The sequence below is a fragment of the Salmo salar genome, chromosome ssa15, assembly GCF_905237065.1.
Source record: "Salmo salar chromosome ssa15, Ssal_v3.1, whole genome shotgun sequence".
Lineage (NCBI taxonomy): Eukaryota > Metazoa > Chordata > Actinopteri > Salmoniformes > Salmonidae > Salmo > Salmo salar.
The window spans coordinates 102,126,710-102,148,179 of NC_059456.1; the positions used below are offsets into that span (position 1 = coordinate 102,126,710).

The 21,470-nt window shown below is 44.7% G+C and overlaps 1 protein-coding gene across 1 annotated transcript in view; it reads left to right on the forward strand.

Moving 5' to 3' along the window:
- The first annotated feature begins 446 nt into the window (after positions 1-446).
- Positions 447-21,470, forward strand: part of LOC106572845 (sodium-dependent neutral amino acid transporter SLC6A17) — a 43,063-nt gene continuing 22,039 nt past the window's right edge. Inside the window, exons 1-3 of the mRNA XM_045696453.1 lie at positions 447-799; positions 15,685-16,087; positions 20,020-20,177. Of these exons, the coding sequence (XP_045552409.1) occupies positions 15,796-16,087; positions 20,020-20,177 (450 nt within the window). The 5' untranslated portion in view covers positions 447-799; positions 15,685-15,795. The remainder of the gene's footprint in view (positions 800-15,684; positions 16,088-20,019; positions 20,178-21,470) is intronic.

The following is a 21,470-nucleotide window of genomic DNA, read 5'->3' on the forward strand; positions in this document are numbered from 1 at the left end:
GGTGTAATTGGGCAAAACTACACTGTTTGGATATGCAAATATCATATTACATATTTACAAGCGCTAATTGAGCATGTGATGTCTTTTTGTCAAACTTGTTTGACGGGGTGCTAAATCACACACCTAATTAGTATCATATAGCCTAGTGTAATGTTGGTTGACCGCTGTAACTGTAAAGGCGTGTTTTGCTCCACTTCAACCAGCTGTGACAAAACAATCTGATACCTGCTTCGAACAACATGCATCATCTATTTTAGTCAATGAAAGCACTCACTCGGGTTACACAGAACACCTGTGTTGTTATTTTCCCACTGGACTGACTGTACTGCAGTCAGACGCTTTAAAATAGGTTTGTAAACATCTGCTGACGTAAGAAGTTAGGATGACTCAAACCTGCGTCAGGCATCGTGATGGAAAAAACCTTCACCATCGTAATCCCTAAATACGTGGGAGTTGTCCCACCAACATCAGCCACGTGGAATAAACCTGCGCTGTCTATATTATCACTGATAATATAGACAATATCATTGTTGGATTGATGAAGTAATACAATAGATTGTCGTTCATGTGTGTAAAAGTGACCGTTATTAGCCGCTAAACTTGCCAATGAGAACCGTTGGGTGTCTGTTTGCGTCAGACTTTACGCGCCTCACCGCATGTCAATTTCCATCAAGGAGCTCTCGGTGATTTCGCATCTCAGAGCGCGCAGAGGAGAGATGGATGAATATTTGCCTTACTGAACGTGGGGATTTTTTAAAAACTGTTTTTGAATATAGACTGTTGTTCAACTTCGAATAAGGTAAGAATGGCATTGAGCCTATACGATTCCTATTTCCAGCTTCCATCTAGCAACGCATTATGCGATTGCATCATGACATATCTATAGGCTGCAATAATGAGATCATTGTTATAGTCAATGGAAATGAACCATTCTCACCCTGTCAAATATGTCTATAATAGGTGTTGGCATTTCTGCATGATTGTTGCATTAGGCTATTTTATACTGTAGGCTTGCCTATAGAAACCGTTCGCCCTTTTCGGTGCGAGATGAGCCCTCATTGGCGCGGTCACAAACCTATAGGTTACAGTATTTAGTTCCATAATGGGCCTACGATGCGCGTCTGCGTCTTTAAAAATCCCAGGTATAAAACGCATTTCGTGATCAGGTCACTTATTGAGGAAATATTCTACTTTGCTCCGTCTTTGGGTGCACGGATGTGGATGTCCTATTCGGTTTTCTTGATTTGACCTTGGCGACAATTCATGTCTCTTCCAGCTGTTTTTGAACTGTTTGAAGCAATAATTAAACCAATTCCGCTATGGAGCGTCACACTACACAGTGTGCCTGTGGACACGTGATGATGATGTCTCTCAGTTCGGCCTGGAGGATGCTCACCTATCTTATCAAGATGCTAGAAGTCAAGATGCTATGGGAGTTTTACTCCGTTTTTTAACCCAAATCGACTCGGGAACCACATGGAATAGAATAGAATATATTCTATAGAATATAATAATTTGTTGTCCTCAGAGAAGGCCATTCTTTCCCCCAGTAGTTTTGGTTTGACATTACAGACCCTGGTTCGATCCCGAGCTGTATCACAACCGGCCGTGATCGGGAGGCCCATAGGGCTGCACACAATTGGCCCAGCGTCGTCCGGGTTAGGGGAGGGTTTGGCTGGGGTAGGCCTTCATTGTAAAGTAAGAATTTGTTCTTAACTGACTTGCCTAGTTAAATAAAGGTTAAACATAAGGGACAGATCGAAATTTACTGGTGGGAGGGGCTGGTCCAACTCAAGGTGTCATCCAAAAACAATGCACCCCCCATCCCCAAAGTTACATATATTTTCACATGACAGTCCCCTTGTACTGTAAAATAAATTGAATACTCTCTCTCATATAATTAACTAACAATAATATTTACGACCACAAATAACAATCACTGTAGCGACCCTGTGTTTATAAATGTGGATATCGACATTGCCACTACAGAATGCTTTTGTGGCACAGTTGATGCCACGCAGGGCTACGGGCCAGAAGGGTGAGGGTTCACCGACCACCACAGACAAGCTGACTCTCCCAGCCTGTTTCCTTACTCTACAATCAGAGCAAGCTGCATACAATGATCAGCTAGGGTGGAGATCCTATTCTCAACATTTTGATGCCATATTTATAATTATAGTGCCTTCGGAAAGTATTCAGACCCCTTGACTTTTGCACATTTTATTACGTTACAGACTTATCTAAAATGGATTAAAAAATAATAATCCTCAGAAACACGCAATACCCCATAATAACAAAGTGAAAAAAATTGTTTTTATAAATTTTTGTAACAAAACAATTAATAAATAACAGAAATACCTAATTTACATAAATATTCAGACCCTTTGCTATGAGAATCGAAATTGAGCTCAGGTGCATCCTGTTTCCATTGATCATCCTTGAGATGTTTTCTACAACTTGATTGGAGTCCACCTGTGGTAAATTCAATTGATTGGACATGATTTGTGAAGGTACACACCTGTCTATATAAGGTCCCACAATTGACAGTGTATGTCAGAGCAAAAACCAAGCCATGAGGTCGAAGGACTTGTATGTAGTGCTCCGAGACAGGATTGTGTCGAGGCTCAGATCTGGATAAGGGTACCAAAACATTTCGGCAGCATTGAAGGTCACCAAGAACAGTGTTAACTGATTTAACGAGCCATTCGCAGTTTCACTGTACCGGCCGTGTGTACTTAGAATTGCATGGCTTAATCTTTGAGACAAGCATATGCTACTGGCAGGATCAATCAGGTAGCCACTCACAACATACAGGAAATAAAACAAATATTCAAAACTCCTTGCACACAGAACACCCAGCTGGTGATATAACTGAGTAGAACGATCCTTCTACACCAGACTGACAACATTACCTACATCCTTCATTCCTATACATTTCAAAGCAATAAAATGCCAACAAATCTTTATGCAACACTTTTGAAACATACCGACAACGTCTGATCTTATCTACCCTCTGCTATCCGGGTGTCATGGTAATGGTCATCGTCCTCAATCATTCTTGAATGGAAGAATATTGGAACCACCAAGACTCTTCCTAGAGCTGGCCGCCCGGCCAACTGAGCAATCGGGGGAGAAGGGCCTTGGTCATGGAGGTGACCAAGAACCCGATGTTCACTGACAGAGCTCCAGAGTTCCTCTGTGGAGATGGGAGAACCTTCCAGAAGGACAACCATCTCTGCAGCACTCCACCAATCAGGCCTTTATGGTAGTGACCAGACGGAAGGCACTCCTCAGTAAAAGGCAGACCACCATAGTCTCTGTGCCCAAGAACACTAAGGTAAACTGCCTAAATGACTCCCGACCTGTAGCACTCACGTCTGTAGCCATGAAGTGCTTTGAAAGGCTGGTCATGGCTCACATCAACACAATCATCCCAGAAACCTTACACCCACTCTAATTTGCATACCGCCCCAACAGATCCACAGATGATGCAATCTCTGTTGCACTCCACACTGCCCATTCCCACCTGGACAAAAGGAACACCTATGTGAGAATGCTATTCGTTGACTACAGCTCAGGGTTCAACACCATAGTGCCCTCAAAGTTCATCACTAAGCTAAGGACCTAAACACTTCCCTCTGCAACTGGATCCAGGACTTCTTGATGGGCCGCCTCCAGGGTAAGGATAAGGGTAGGTAGCAACACATCTGCCACGCTGATCCTCAACACTGGAGCCCCTCAGGGGTGCGTGCTCAGTCCCCTCCTGTACTCCCTGTTCACTCATGACTGTACGGCCAGGCACGACTCCAACACCATCATTAAGTTTGCAGATGACACAACAGTGGTAGGCCTGATCACCGACAATGACGAGACAGCCTATAGGGAGGAGGTCAGAGACCTGGCTGTGTGGTGCCAGGACAACAACCTCTCCCTCAACGTGATCAAGACAAAGGAGATGATTGTGGACTACATGAAAAAGAGGACTGAGCACGCCCCCATTCTCATCGACGGGGCTGCAGTTGAGCAGGTTGAGAGCTTCATGTTCCTTGGTGTCCACATCACCAACAAACTAACATGGTCCAAGCACACCAAGACAGTCGTGAAGAGGGCACGACAAAACCTATTCCCCATCAGGAGACATTTGGCATGGGTCAAAAAGGTTCTACAACTGCACCATCGAGAGCATCCTGACTGGTTGCATCACTGCCTGGTATGGCAACTGCTCGGGCTCCGACCGCAAGGCACTACAGAGGGTAGTGTGAATGGCCCAGTACATCACTGGGGCTAAGCTTCCTGCCATCCAGGACCTCTATACCATGCGGTGTCAGAGGAAGGCCCTAAAAATTGCCAAAGAATCCAGGCACCCTAGTCATAGACTGTTCTCTCTGCTACCGCACGGCAAGCAGTACCAGAGCGCCACGTCTAGGTCTGAGAGGCTTCTGAACAGCTTTTACCCCCAAGCCATAAGACTCCTGAACATCTAGTCAAATGGCTACCCAGACTATTTGCAGTGCCCCCCCCCCACCCCCTCACCCCATCTTTACACCACTGCTACTCTTTGTTATCATCTATACATAGTCACTTTAATAACTCTACCTACATGTACATACTACCTCAACTAACTGGTGCCCCCGCACATTGACTCTGTATCGGTACCGCCCTGTATATAGTCTCGCTATTGTTATTTTACTGCTGCTCTTTAATTACTTGGTACTTTTATCTCTTATTCTTATCCATATTTTTTTTTACTGAATTGTTGGTTAGGAGCTCGTAAGTAAACATTTCACCCGAATGATATTTCGGGGAAAAAAACTGTTTTTACTTTGTTATTATGGTTTATTATTTGTAGATAGATGTGGGGAAAAAACTATTTCAGCAATTTCAGAATAAGGCTGTAACGTAACAAAATGTGGAAAATTTCAAGGGGTCTGAATACTTTCCGAATGCACTTTTTATGTACATATCTACTTCAATTACCTCGTACCCCTGCACATTGACTCGGTACTGGTACCCTGTGTATATATCCAAGTTATTACCTCGTACCCCTGCACATCGACTCAGTACTGGTACCCTGTGTATATATCCAAGTTATTACCTCGTACCCCTGCACATCGACTCAGTACTGGTACCCTGTGTATATATCCAAGTTATTACCTCGTACCCCTGCACATCGACTCAGTACTGGTACCCTGTGTATATATCCAAGTTATTACCTCATACCCCTGCACATTGACTCAGTACTGGTACCCTGTGTATATATCCAAGTTATTACCTCGTACTCCTGTACATTGACTCAGTACTGGTACCCTGTGTATATATCCAAGTTATTACCTCGTACCCCTGCACATTGACTCAGTACTGGTGCCCTGTGTATATATCCAAGTTATTACCTCGTACCCCTGCACATGGACTCAGTACTGGTACCCTGTGTATATATCCAAGTTATTACCTCGTACCCCTGCACATGGACTCAGTACTGGTACCCTGTGTATATATTCCTCAAGTTATTACCTCGTACCCCTGCACATTGACTCAGTACTGGTGCCCTGTGTATATATCCAAGTTATTACCTCGTACCCCTGCACATGGACTCAGTACTGGTACCCTGTGTATATATCCAAGTTATTACCTCGTACCCCTGCACATGGACTCAGTACTGGTACCCTGTGTATATATCCAAGTTATTACCTCGTACCCCTGCACATTGACTCAGTACTGGTGCCCTGTGTATATATCCAAGTTATTACCTCGTACCCCTGCACATGGACTCAGTACTGGTACCCTGTGTATATATCCAAGTTATCGTTACTCATTGTGTATTTATTCCTCATGTTATTATTTTTCTATTATTTCTTGTTTTTCTCTCTGCATTGTTGGCACCGGCTCATAAGTAAGCATTTCACTTGTAGTCTAAAGCTTGTTTACGAAGCATGTGACAAATAACATTTGGTTTGATTTGACATCACCCATCATGCCATTGTACCTAACATTAATGCGCTATTAGCCTTGACCCCAGGTGTGACGGTATGATGTCTGGCAGTGTAAGTTCACTCCTATCTTGTCACAGTGACTTCATGTGATTGGCAGCTGTCCTTTATGAACTGTCATTATGTGAGACAGTGAGAGGAAGATAAGAGGATGGGAGAGGAAATTATGAGGTTGGATGGTGCAGGGATGAGATTTAAATTTAACAGGATGTCACGTCCTGACCAGCAGAGGGAGTAGTTGTTTAGTATTGTGGTCAGGACATGGCAGAAGTACTGGGTATGTGTTTGTCTAGTATTTCTGTTTCTATGTTGGTCTGTGTGGCTCCCGATCAGGGACAGCTGGTTATCGTTGTTCCTGATTGGGAGTCATATATTAGGAGTGTGTTTGTCACCTGGTTTTTGTGGGTTGTTGTGTATTTCGCACTGCTAGTGAATGTATAGCCTGTGAAACTGTCACTAGTCGTTCTTGTTTATTGCTTTCCCGTGTATGCTTTATTCAACATAAATATAAAGATGAGTATTCACATCCCGGCTGCGTTTTGGTCGATTCAACACGGCTACACCTATGACACAGGAAGAACCATTGCCTACCAACCATTGCCTACCAAGGATCCATCCAGTCATTTGACCTGTAGAAATGCCACCGTTCATAAATGATCAGTGGAGGCTCCTAAGAGGAGGAAGGGGAGGACCATCCTCCTCAGTGAATTTCATAAAAATAAATGTTTTTAAACATTTAAAAAGTAATCCTTTTTATATAAAACTACAATAAATATATTCACATGTCACCAAATAATTTATTAAAACACATTTTGCGAAGAAGGTCTACAGTAGCCTCCACAGCACTCTGTAGGGTAGCACCGTGGTGTAGCCAGAGGACAGTTAGCTTCCGTCCTCCTCTGGGTACATTGACTTCAATACAAAACCTTGGAGGCTCATGGTTCTCACCCCCTTCCATAGACTTACACAGTAATTATGACAACTTCCGGAGGACGTCCTCCAACCTATCAGAGCTCTTGCAGCATGAACCGACATGTTGTCCACGCAATCAAAGGATCAGATAATGAATCTAGTACTGAAAGCATAAGCATACAGCTAGCTAGCACTGCAGTTCATAAAATGTGATGAGTTGTTGACTCAAAGAGAGAGAAAGACAATAGTTGAACAGTTTTAAAGAAAGGTATTTCTTCCAAAATGAAGGAGAAGCTAGAAAGAAATAGAGAGAGAGATTTCATATTTTTTTCTTCACTTTCAGTTTCACTTACTTCGCTAGCAAATGCAGCTAGCTAGTTCAACCTAATGAAACACCCTGCTCAAATGTTAGCTAGCTGGCTATGACTATCCAACACAACACTGGAACTCTTCCAAGTCAAGGTAAACGTTTGGTTTTACTAATTTATTGCCACCGGGGCCCGCCGGTGTAACTTCTTATTGACTGTACACTGTAACGTTGCTGCATGATTGTAGTGGGTTTACTAACTTGTTAGTTCTATTAAGTGACTATGACGTTACTTTAGCTAACATGGTGATAACGGTGTAGCGGTTTGGCTTCGTAAGGTTTTTTTCACCTGGTCACATACAGCTGATGTGTTGTGCATTGAAGTCCACAAGCGAAGGGAGAGGTGAGAGGAGGAGAGCGCATTGATGCGAGAAGGAATACAACATGGCTGCTATGAAAGTGAGGGGTGTATTCATTCCGCTGAAAAAAAATCTTAAATGTAAGCAAACGGAACAAAACGGGGATAAACATACCTGAATTTGTCCAATACAAACTCTTGTTTGCAACTGTTGGACTAATGATTACACCTTATATCAGCTAGATGCAGGCAAGAGTGTGCAAGGCGGTATTGAATGTGTCACTGTCTGTCCATGCGTCACTGTCTGTCACCTCAAATTTGTCTCTCGACCTGTGTTTACCTACGTTGTAAACTTTCATTCATAGGCTAGGTTGTAGCAACCTCACGATGGGTATTGGGAAAATTAGAGTATCGTGTACAGTAGTAGCCTGTTACATTGAACTGGGTGAATGGAATATGAATGACAATCATCCAATATGCTGTAATAGAAATAAGGCCATGCTCATGAAAAACAAATCGTCCTCCGTCATCTTAAACAGCACTGACCACCACTGTAGTTGATACCAGTTGGAGCAGATACGACAAGAGTACAGTGACTGGTCTGCTGTAGCTTACCTCTCTCTCTCTCTCTCGGACTTCCTATAAGACAGTTTGAAGTGAATCACTCAGTCCATTTCAATATGATAATTTATCATAATCTCGTCACAATAGCAACTTGACCATTATTTGCATACGTTCCATAAATAGGCCAGAAACGAAGTTACATCCCCAAGGCTACGTCCCAAATGGCACCCTATTCTCTACGTAGTGTACTACTTTTGACCAGAGCCCTATGGACCCTGGTCAAAAGTAGTGGACTATACACACTGCACCAAATACCCTGGTTTCAGACTCCTAATTATCCTTATACCTTCTGAAGACTCTAGCCACTTCCATTCCCCCCCCCCCCCCCCTTACACTAATGGATTCTGTCACCAAATCAAGGAAAGTGCTTACTAAACAGGGCATTCGGAAAGTATTCAGATCCCTTGACTTTTTACACATTTTGTTTCGTTACAGCCTTATTCTAAAATGGATTCAATCATTTTTTTTCCTAATCAATTTACACACAATACCCCATAATTACAATGCAAAAACAGGTTTTTGGACATTTTTGCAAAGGTTCTATCATCTCCACAGAGGAACTCTGGAGCTCTGTCAGAGTGACCATCGCGTACTTGGTCACCTCCCTGACCAAGGCCCTTCTCCCCCAATTGCTCAATTTGCCCGGGCGGCCAGCTCGAGGAAGAGTCTTGCTGGTTCCAAACTTCTTCCATTTAAAAATTATGGAGGCCACTGTGTTCTTGGGGACATTCAATGCTGCAGACATTTTTTGGTACCCTTCCCCAGATCTGTGGCTCGACACAATCCTGTCTCTGAACTCTACGGGCAATTCATTTGACTTCATGGCTTGGTTTTTGCGCTGACATGCACTGTCAACTGTGGGACCTTATATATAGACAGGTGTGTGCCTTTCAAAATCATGTCCAATCCTTTGAATTTACCACAGGCGGACTCTAATCAAGTTGTAGAAAACATCTCAAGGATGATCAATGGAAACAGGATGCACCTGAGCTCAATTTCGAGTCACATAGAAAAAGGTCTGAATACTTATGTAAATAAGGTACCTGTTTTCGCTTTGTCATTATCGGTATTGTGTGTACATTGATGAGGAACAAATGTATTTCATCCATTTTAGAATAAGACTGTAACGGAACAAAATATGAAAAAAGTATTTTATTTGGCAAAAAAAAGTATACAAGATAAGCCAAGACATAAGTTAATAAAAAAATAAGTATTATTACCCCCCAAAGAAAATAACAAGTGTTAAAAAGTCAAACAAATTATAAAATAATATATCTCTAATGAAATAAAAAAAATTTTTAAAGTGTACAACATAAGACATTTTTTTACTAAACTAAGTAAGGAAATAAAACAAAACTAATATTGCAAGCTCTCCCAAACAGTGCAATATTCATTCATCAAAAAATAGACAATATCAACACATTTATATAAAAAATACACAACAATAACAACACATTTATAAAAAAATACACAATATCAACACATTTATAAAAACAAATACACAATATCAACACATGATGTCCAGAGGGGGCGGAGGAACCTCCCGCACCTCAGATTCCTGGAGCGGACCAGCCACCACCGGCCTGAGGAGAGACACATGGAACGAGGGGTTAATACGGTAATCAGAGAGAAGCTGTAACCTGTAACACACCTCGTTTACCCTCCTCAGGACTTTAAATGGCCCCAAAAACTGCGGACCCAGCTTCCGGCAGGGCAGGCGAAGGGGCAGGTTTTGGGTCGAGAGCCAGACCCGGTCTCACTGCGGTGACGGTCCGCACTGGTCTTTTGGCTTAGCGCAGCACACTGGAGGTGAACATGGGCGGCCTCCCATGTCTCCTCCGCACGCCTGAACCAGTCGTCCACCGCAGGAGCCTCGGTCTGACCCTGATGCCATGGCGCCAGAACCGGCTGGTACCCCAATACGCACTGAAAGGGAGAGAGGTTAGTGGAGGAGTGGCGAAGCGAGTTCTGCGCCATCTCGGCCCAGGGCACGAACGCCGCCCCCTCCCCCAGCCGGTCCTGGCAATAGGACCGCAGAAACCTGACCGCATCCTGGTTGACTCTCTCTACCTGCCCGTTACTCTCAGGGTGAAAACCCGAGGTGAGGCTGATCGAGACCCCCAAATGTTCCATGAACGCCTTCCAGACTCTCGACGTGAACTGGGGACCCCGATCAAGCACTATATCCTCAGGCACCCCGTAGTACTGGAAGACGTGGGTAAACAGGGCTTCCGCAGTCTGTAGGAAGACCGGGCAGAGGGAGGAAACGACAGGACTTAGAGAAACGATCCACAACGACCAGGATCGTAGTGTTTCCCTGTGAAAGAGGAAGATCGGTTAGGAAATCCACTGACAGGTGTGACCAAAGTCGTTGTGGAACGGGTAAGGGATGTAGCTTACCTCTGGGCAGGTGTCTCAGAGCCTTACACTGGGCACACACCGAGCAGGAGGAAACATAAATCCTCACGTCCTGTACGCAACGTTTGCTCAATGTCCCCATCCAGCTCCCACATGACCGGCGCTACCAGGCAGGAGGCCGGGAGTATGGGAGTCTGATCAATGGGCCGCTCCTCTGTGTCATACAGCCGGGACAGTGCGTCTGCCTTCATATTCTGCGAACGTTGTCTGTAGGACAGGGTAAACACAAAACGGGTAAAGAACATGGCCCACCTTGCCTGACGAGGATTCAGTCTCCTCGCTGCCCGCATTTCTCGGCCTTGATGTACAGGTCATGTTCCAACAGTCGTCCCTGCACACCAAGGACACATGCTCGGCGCGTGTAGCAGAGTATATCAGAATGTCATCGATATACACCACTACACCCTGCCCGTGCAGGTCCCTGAAAATCTCGTCTACAAAGGATTGGAAGACTGATGGAGCATTCATCAATCCGTACGGCATGACGAGGTACTCATAATGCCCTGTGGTGGTACTAAACGCTGTCTTCCACTCGTCTCCCTCCCGGATACGCACCAGGTTATACGCACTCCTGAGATCCAGTTTAGTGAAGAAGCGCGCCCCATGCATTGACTCAATCGCCGTGGCGATAAGAGGTAGCGGGTAACTGTACCTCACCGTGATTTGATTGAGACCTCTATAGTCAATGCACGGGCGCAGACCTCCATCCTTCTTCACAAAAAATAAACTCGAGGAGGCGGGTGAAGTGGAGGACTGAATGTACCCCTGACGCAGGGATTCAGAGACATATGTCTCCATAGCCACTGTCTCCGCTTGCGACAGGGGATACACGTGACTCCTGGGAACCCCGTCGATGAGGTGGTAATTGAGTTGCCTTCTTTTTACAGAAGGCGAGAGCCAAATCGGCATATTCTGGGAGGATGCGCACGGTGGAGACCTGGTCTGTACTTTCCACCGTGGTAGCACCAACGGAAACCCCTACACACCTCCCCAAGCACTCTTGCGACCACCCCGTGAGAGCCCTCTGTTGCCAGGAAATGGTGGGGTTATGACGAGCCAACCAGAGTGAGAGTAGGTGCAAAAATTTAGTTGAGAAGCAGGTGTGAAGAGTCAGTGAAAATCGTGATTGTCTGTGGTCTATTTCACAATCAGATGTTCTGGGTAGGGGCTTTTTCTCCCCAGTAAGGCTCTTCTTCTCCGGTCTGCTGACGCAATCAGGTCCTCAAACTCAAGGAAGCGTCAGGGTGGGGAAGTTCTTCAAAAGGCACCCGTCTCCTCTGAGTCTGTCTCCACATCAGACATCATGTCTTCAGTTGCACCCGCAAAACGCTGCTTCTCTTCAGCAGAGAGTTATTTTTGGACCGACTTTCCACATTCAGATTTTCCAGATTCTGTATAATTACAGGAGACAAGTTATTTTGCCATTAAACAACACTGGAATCTCAATAAGCAATACTGAAATCTCAATAAACAACACTGGAATCTCAATAAGCAACACTGGAATCTCAAATCTATAAAAGCACACTAAAATCTGTGGAACAAGTTTCAACTTTTCAAAACTCAGTATTGTATTTAAAATGTATTGATTGGTTTACATTTATAAACTAATCTCTGGTGATGCTGGCTTCACTCTTTTATTTCCCGTTCCTTTGCTCTCTTTGTGCGGGGTGTCCAACGACGACTTATGCCTCTCTCTTTCAGTCCAATACCGATTTGCAGCTGCACCTGAGTCAGTGTGGTGTATTAGCAGTGGTTATATGCATCAAAATCCTTGAGAATATTGTAAGATGTAGAACAATGTTACGATCAGTCCATGTCTTTATGGGACTACTCACTGTCTGTGTACCTTAATCTCAGCTGACTGACCAGCAGACAGTACATGGTGGACTGTTCTTCCTGAGTCATGACAAAGAAAAAACATGAAATTAAGTTCATGCATGATATTCTCACCACTATCTTGTGCAACATATTTGGACCATCAGCAAATGAAGAGGATTAAAATATTCAACATTAGCTAGTTCAAGTAACAGATACATCTCTACATCAACTGTTCAGAGGAAACTGCGTGAATCAGGCCTTCATGTTCGAATTGCTGCAAAGAAACCAATACTAAAGGACACCAATACAAAGAAGACACTTACTTGGGCCAAGAAACACGAGCAATGGACATTAGACCGGTGGAAATCTGTTCTTTGGTCTGATAAGCTCAAATTTCAGATTTTTGGTTCCAACCGCCGTGTCTTTGTGTGACGCTGAGTAGGTGAACGGATATTCTCTGCATGTGTGGTTCCCACAGTGAAGCATGGAGGAGGAGGTGTGATGGTGTAGGGGTGCTTTGCTGGTGACACTGTCAGTAATTTATTTAGAATTCAGGGCACACTTAACCAGCATGGCTACCACAGCATTCTGCAGCGATACCCCATCCAATCTGGTTTGTGCTTAGTGAGACTATCATTTGTTTTTCAACAAGACAATGACCCAAAACACGCCTCCAGGCTGTGTAAGGGCTATTTGACCAAGAAGGAGAGTGATGGAGTGCTTCATCAGATAACCTGGTCTCCACAATCACCTGACCTCAACCCAATTGAGATGGTTTGGGATGAGTTGGAACGCAGAGTGAAGGAAAAGCAGCCCAGCATATGTGGGAACTCCTTCAAGACTGTTGGAAAAGCATTCCTCATGAAGCTGGTTGAGAGAATACCAACAGTGTGCAAAGCTGTCATCAAGGCAAAGGGTGGCTACTTTGAAGAATCGAAAATATAAAATAGATTTTGAAACCTTTTAACACTTTTTTGGTTACTACATGATTCCAAATGTGTTATTTCATAGTTTAGATGTTTTCACTATTATTCTACAATGTAGAAAATCGTAAATATAAAGAAAAACCCTTGAATGAGTAGGTGTTTCCAAACTTATACTGGTACTGTACATTTGCACATTGAGAAAAAGGCTATTTTATGCAGTGATAGGGAATAGGGTGCCATTTGGGATGTACATCTCCTGTGACTTTGAACATTTTGTCTCGCTTTAGTTTGTTTACCAACTAGTTTTTGAAACCAATTACAATGTACTGTGTATAGGCTGCCACAGTGAGACTGAGACTAAACTGATGACTATGTGATGAAGTGCTGTAGACTTCAGAGATACATATTGTGTAAGTCCCCAAATGGCACCCTATATAGTGCACTACTTTTGACCAGGGCCCATAGGACTGGGGTCAAAAGTAGTGCACTATATATGGAGTAGGATGCCATTTGGGACAAAGCCTTGATTTATCTCTAATATCTATTCTCTGGAAGAGGTCAAGAGGTGTTGAGTACTGAGTGTGTGAGAACCAAGGGATGAGCCATGTTTTATTGAATACTGACTGAGTCCACTGAGTAATATGTGAAAGCAGCATGTCGTGACTGCAGGAGATTGTTCTAGCTAAGGAATGTGATGTTGCGTGCAGACAGAGTGCAGTTGGACTGGTCTCTGGTCTCATGAGAGACCATGTTTAATTATGTCGTCTAGCTGGTCTCTTGACCCTCACAGCTTCAGTGGCCTCAGTTTAGATCAAACAGACCTGCCTGCCATCTGACAGGTGATGTCTTTAGAGGCAGTCTCTGAAACAGCTCAGAAGGTTTACCTCAAAGTCTGATAATATGACTTTCAAGATATATGCCCCATCTGAGGTCCTATCTCTTGGCTTAGTTGTTGCTTGGCGTTTTAACCGTTGATGTCCTTGTCGTCCCATTATTGGCTGTTTCATGTAAATGTCAAGTATTTCATGTCAATTTAAAGTATTTAAGCCCATTCAAACATTGTGTGGCTTCGACTGTGTTAGCCTGCTGAGTAAAGCCTAGGCATTAGCCCGAGGAGCTAACGCTCGTTTTCAGGTCTCAGACAAGCTTCACAGCTCCACCTCTGTTGCACTTGGGACTGCCTGTCTGCTGTTGTGGTGCCAGAACTCAGTATGATGTCAGCTGTTGTGGTGTCAGAACTCATTCTGCTGTCAGTTGTTGTGGTGACAGAACTGTCAGTTGTGGTGCCAGAACTCAGGACCAAATCTTGCGTGCACTGGTCCTTTACTCAGTCTACTTAGCACAGGCTTTCCCCATCACCTGTTGGGCTAAACCAACAGTCCTCTGAGGAAGAAAAGTGAAGGACCCTGGCTGGCTGGCTGACTGACCAGCACCCACCCAGCCAGCCAGCCAGCACCCAGCCAGCCAGCCAGCCAGCACCCAGCCAGCCAGCCAGCCAGCACCCAGCCAGCCAGCCAGCAGCCAGCACCCAGCCAGCCAGCCAGCACCCAGCCAGAAGCCAGCCAGCCAGCCAGCCAGCCAGCACCCAGCCAGCCAGCCAGCACCCAGCCAGCCAGCAGCCAGCCAGCACCCAGCCAGCCAGCACCCAGCCAGCCAGCACCCAGCCAGCCAGCAGCCAGCCAGCCACCCAGCCAGCCAGCAGCCAGCCAGCCAGTCAGCGTTACAATCAATTACACACGGAGTTGAACTCAGACGATTTCCAGTCAGATTTTCTATGCAAATGGTCTTATTATCATAGAGCCTGGACAATACAGCTCATTCAACCCGAAGTAGAACTTCTCAGCTGTCTTTTCTTTTGGTCAACGGGGATGTTTTTTCAGAGCTGGTACAGGAGAGTCACTGCAGGCGCTGGAATGTCTGCAGTGCCAAGCTGAATGGTATTTATAGACAGCTTGGTCACACAAGTTACTCATACCTAAACTGTTGCAGTAACTCTCGACATGGACTCATCTCCACATTAAACACATTTATTTCTAAATAATATATGACGTAGACAAATTAGATTTTTTTTTTCTTTGTTTACTTGTACACAATATTGTCAAGGCCAGTAATCACACAAACAGACCCCCACCATTGGCTGTAACTCATGTGATCAGCAATGTCACCCACATGACTCCGCTTTAATGGGTTTCAGATTTTATTGTGGTTTGTATGTAATACACTGTTCCACTTATACACAGAAATGGTGGCCAACAGAAAAAAACATATTTTCACATTGGTCTTGTAGATAATACAGTTTATTCATTAACCATCTCTAAACCTTTCTCTTCACAGATTCTGGACAAAGCAGCGTACCCCAACTGCCTCTTTCTTCACATCTCTGTGGATTCGACCCTCTGAACATCTCTGACCCTAGTCGTCAGACTCCTACCACCCACCGTCACCATGCTTAAGAACAGCAAGGTGACCCTGGGACTCCCTCACAGTGATCCAGTCACTGAGTCAGTGGCGGACCTCCTGACCCTGGCTGAGCCCCTGGACTATAAGAGCAGCCGGATGAGTATGGGTCCCGGGGCCCAGACAGCCATGGGCAAGGGCCTGCTGCCTTCTCCAGGGGACGAAGAGGGGAGGCCGGCCTGGAACAGCAAGCTGCAGTACATCCTGGCCCAGGTTGGGTTTTCTGTAGGCCTGGGCAACGTCTGGAGGTTCCCTTACCTGTGTCAGAAGAATGGAGGAGGTGGGTACTGGAGATTCTGGGTACTGTAGTCTCTGGTGGGGAATAATGGGGAGAACCCAGTGTATCTTTATTTGACCTAAGTGAACTGTGTTATAATGATGATGATGAGGATGATGATGATGACAGTAATGATGACGTTCACAACCAGGGTTCAGACATAGTAAAAGATAACCCTCCAACTCTTATGGCTGATATTGGGTGACAGGACCCAATTTAGCAGGTGGAAAACATGCTTCTATCATGACTTAATGTGCTGTGGATCCCATGTTCCCATGTTGCCTCTCAGGACATCTACACAGTGGAGAGCAGGTGTCAATGACAGTGTGAGAGGTTCCTATCATGTTAAATATCAGTATCGACCGTCAGTAGGCCTAATACCCAACTGCCAATTTATTCTTTAAATTGAACCTTTATTTCACTAGGCAAGTCAGTTAAGAACAAATTATTATTTTACAGTGACAGCCTACCAGGGAACAGTGGGTTAACTGCCTTGTTCAGGGGCAGAATGACAGATTTTGACCTTGTCAACTCAGGGATTCGATCCAGTAACCTTTCAGTTACTGGCCCAACACGCTAACCACTAGGATACCTGTCTCTAACCACTAGGATACCTGTCTCTAACCACTAGGATACCTGTCTCTAACCACTAGGATACCTGTCTCTAACCACTAGGCTACCTGTCTCTAACCACTAGGATACCTGTCTCTAACCACTAGGCTACCTGTCTCTAACCACTAGGCCACCTGTCTCTAACCACTAGGATACCTGTCTCGAACCACTAGGATACCTGTCTCTAACCACTAGGATACCTCCTCTAACCACTAGGCTACCTGCCGCCCCTGACTACCTGTTAGTTCCCTTCAGTTGGTGTAGCCTACATAATCATTCCATTTAATAACATTGTTTATTTGACATTAATTTGCTTCCTCTGAGAACGCCGTCATGGGTCTGAGGTTGTTGCTGAAGATCATTAGTAACAGTTGATAATAGAAAAATAAACGTATGGATAATTCAATCATTATGGAGTGGGGTGCAGACCACGCTGTAACAGTTTGAACCTGACTGATGGCGCAATACTTGGCTCTGACGTCACACATTTCCATGGTTAGTGCAGGCAGTAGACGAGGGTATAGCCTACTATTGTACACTATTCCCCCTATTATAATTCTATGTACACTAATCTTCCAACATTACCATGGGTTGAAGAACTGAATGTGCCACATTTTCAGAATGAGTCAAACCATCGTTTTCTTTCTTTCTTTATGATTCGTAAATACTTTCCTAAACCTGAAAAATCTACAAGATCAGGCTATTTTTTGATCACCTGTTGGTACTGAACAGAAGACGAATATTCATATATTTAGCTTTTTGTCATCGATCCCTACATAATATTCTGAACCCGTTCCCTTGATATATTCTAATGAGTCTGTCGACAAAATTACAACTTAAAGGTACACCGTATTTAAAAGGATGTCTTGAGATGGGCGGCAGATAGCCTAGTGGTTAGAGCGTGTATGACCTAATGCCATCACTGGTGTACTGCCCTAGGCTATACTAGTACTATAGTACCCTAGTATACTCTAGTACTATAGTACCCTAGTATACCCTAGTACTATAGTACCCTAGTATACCCTAGTACTATAGTACCCTAGTATACTCTAGTACTATAGTACCCTAGTATACCCTAGTACTATAGTACCCTAGTATACTCTAGTACTATAGTACCCTAGTATACTCTAGTACTATAGTACCCTAGTATACTCTAGTAATATAGTACCCTAGTATACCCTAGTACTATAGTACCCTAGTATACTCTAGTACTATAGTACCCTAGTATACTCTAGTACTATAGTACCCTAGTATACCCTAGTACTATAGTACCCTAGTATACCCTAGTACTATAGTACCCTAGTATACTCTAGTACTATAGTACCCTAGTATACTCTAGTAATATAGTACCCTAGTATACCCTAGTACTATAGTACCCTAGTATACTCTAGTACTATAGTACCCTAGTATACTCTAGTACTATAGTACCCTAGTATACCCTAGTACTATAGTACCCTAGTATACTCTATTACTATAGTACCCTAGTATACCCTAGTACTATAGTACCCTAGTATACCGTATTATTATAGTACCCTAGTATTCCCTATTACTATAGTACCCTAGTATACCCTATTACTATAGTACCCTAGAATACCCTAGTAATATAGTACCCTAGTATACCCTAGTACTATAGCACCCTAGTATACCCTATTACTATAGTACCCTAGAATACCCTAGTAATATAGTACCCTAGTATACCATAGTACTACCCTCCACTGGGATACTGTCCTACTCTAAACACTGCACTGTGTCAGCTCTGTGAACAGATACTCAGTCATAATTGATTGCATTAGGCGTTCTGCAATAAACTGCACTTGGCATTCAGGAAATGAGAGCTACATTAGCTTAAATGCTGCAGATGTATTTTCTCTGTAATGTGACAGTGACACTATTTGCTTGGAGGACAATGAAGCAGTCATACTATGGTACCATGCATCAACAGCCTACTCATTCTCAGGATAATGATGTAGTTATGGAGGGCCCCCCCAGTTCTCAACCACCCCTGATGAAGGAGTCATGGAGGCTCCCCCAGTTGTCATCCATCCCTGATGAAGGAGTCATGGAGGGCCCCCCCCAGTTCTCAACCATCCCTGATGAAGGAGTCATAGAGGCCCCCCCAGTTGTTATCCATCCCTGATGAAGGAGTCATGGAGGGCCCCCCCCAGTTGTTATCCATCCCTGATGAAGGAGTCATGGAGGCTCCCCCAGTTGTCATCCATCCCTGATGAAGGAGTCATGGAGGCCCCCCCTCCCCCCCTCTGGATACACATCACGGAGTTGAGAGCCAGCGTCTTAGGTTTCATATCTCACTGTCTCGTTCCTCTCTGATATTTCTCTTTAGATGTATAAATAGGCTAAATGGAACGTACGTGTGTGTGTGTGTGTGTGTGTGTGTGTGTGTGTGTGTGTGTGTGTGTGTGTGTGTGTGTGTGTGTGTGTGTGTGTGTGTGTGTGTGTGTGTGTGTGTGTGTGTGTGTGTGTGTGTGTCCCAGTGAAACCTGACACCATTGTAGCCTCAAGTCCATTATTGTCCTAGTCAAGATGGAGTCTGATGCTCCTTGACTCTCTCTCTTTCTCCAAAGAGCAGTACAAAAAGCAACGCAAAGGGCTTTCTCTGCATTGTGTTTTGATCTGTACCACCAGTCAAGACCTGTTACTAGTGTGATTTGTGTGTGGGTTCTATCCGGCTGAAATCCTCTGTCACCATTGTGCCGTTACATTGTGTTGACATCACGTTGTCTTCTCTCTCAACTGGACTTGTTGTTTGTGAGTGATGGTGATGCTCTGTGTGCACAGTGGATCTAAAAGAGTTACAGTTTTAGAGGAAGACAGAGAGAGACAGTAGGTGGTGAGGCTGCAGGAGTAGGATTTTTTTAATTAACTAGGCAAGTCAGTTATTAAGAACAAACTCTTATTTACAATGAGAGCCTACCCCGGCCAAACCCTAACCCAGATGATGCGCGAGTTGTGCACCACCCTATGGGACTCCCAATCACAGCCAGTTGTGATACAGCCTGGAATCGAACCAGGGTCTGTAGTGACGCCTCCAGCACGGAGATGCAGTGCCTTAGACCACTGCGCCACACGGGAGACCGATAACAGAGGACATGAAAAGTAGTCTGGCTTTGTTTGGTTGGCTTGAGACATTTCTGAGCTAGCCTTTTCCTTCTATCCAGAAGGCTGTTTCAAGTTGACCTTTACTGATTGTAATTGACACTCTTTCTCCCCCCTTCCCTCCCTCCCTCCCTCCCTCCCTCCCTCCCTCCCTCCCTCCCTCCCTCCCTCCCTCCCTCCCTCCCTCCCTCCCTCCTCTCCTCTCTCAGGTGCGTACCTGGTCCCTTACTTTATCCTCCTCATTCTCATTGGGATCCCTCTGTTCTTTCTGGAGCTGGCGGTGGGACAGAGGATCCGGCGTGGGAGCATTGGAGTGTGGAACTATGTTTACCCTCAGCTAGGAGGCATCGGGGTCTCCAGTCTAATGGTGAGATGCACACACACACACACACACACACACACACACACACACACACACACACACACACACACACACACACACACACACACACACACACACACACACACACACACACTCAAGTTCCTTGGTGTCCTTATCACTAAGGAATTAACATGATCCACACACACCCACACAGTTGTGAAGAGGGCATGACAGCGCCTCTTCCCCCTCAGGAGGCTGAAAAGATTTGGCATGGGCCCTCACATCCAAGTTCTACAGCTGCACCGTTGAGAGCATATTGACTGGCTGCATCACCGGTTGGTACAGCGACTGCAAGGCACCCGACCGTAAGGCGCTACACTGGGGCCGAGCTCCCTGCCATCCAGGTCCTCTATACCAGGCGGTGTCAAAGGAATGCCCCAAAAATGGTCAAAGACTCCAGCCACCCAAGCTGAACTGTTCTCTCTGCTAGAGCACGGCAAGCGGTACCAGTGCACCAAGTCTGGAACCAACAGAACCCTGAACAGCTTCTACCCCCAAGCCATAAGACTGATAAACAAGACTGCAGCTGCCGCTACTGTTTATTATCTATCCTGTTGTCTAATCACTTTATCTCTGCTTATATGTACATAGCTACCTCAGTTACCTCGTACCCCTGCACATCAACTCGTTACTGGTACTCCCTGTACATAGCCATGTTATTACCTGGTACTCCCTGTATCTAGCCATGTTAATTCCCTGTCCTCCCTGTATATAGTCATGTAATTACCTAGTACTCCCTGTATATAGACGTGTTATTACCTGGTACTTCCTGTATATAGCCATGTTATTACCTTGTACTCCCTGTATATAGCCATGTTATTACCTAGTACTCCCTGTATATAGACGTGTTATTACCTGGAACTTCCTGTATATAGCCACGTTATTACCTGGTAATTCCTGTATATTGCAATGTAATTTCCTGGTACTTCCTGTATGTAGCCATGATATTTCCTGCTACGTCCTGTATATAGCCATGTTACTACCTCGTACTTCCTGTATATAGCCATGTTATTTTTTACTTGTCATTGTTATTCATTATTCACTGTATGTATTTATTCCTTGTGTCACTATTTCTATTTCTTATTCATTTTGTATCTTTAACTCTGTATTGTTGAAAAAGGACACCTATTGTTTACAAAGCGTGTGACAAATAAAATTTTATTTGATTAGTGGCTTCCCTCAGAAGGTCTACCCACATTAGCAACTTCCCTCAGAAGGTCTACCCACATTAGCAGCTTCCCTCAGAAAGCCTTCCCCACAGTAGCAGCTTCCCTCAGA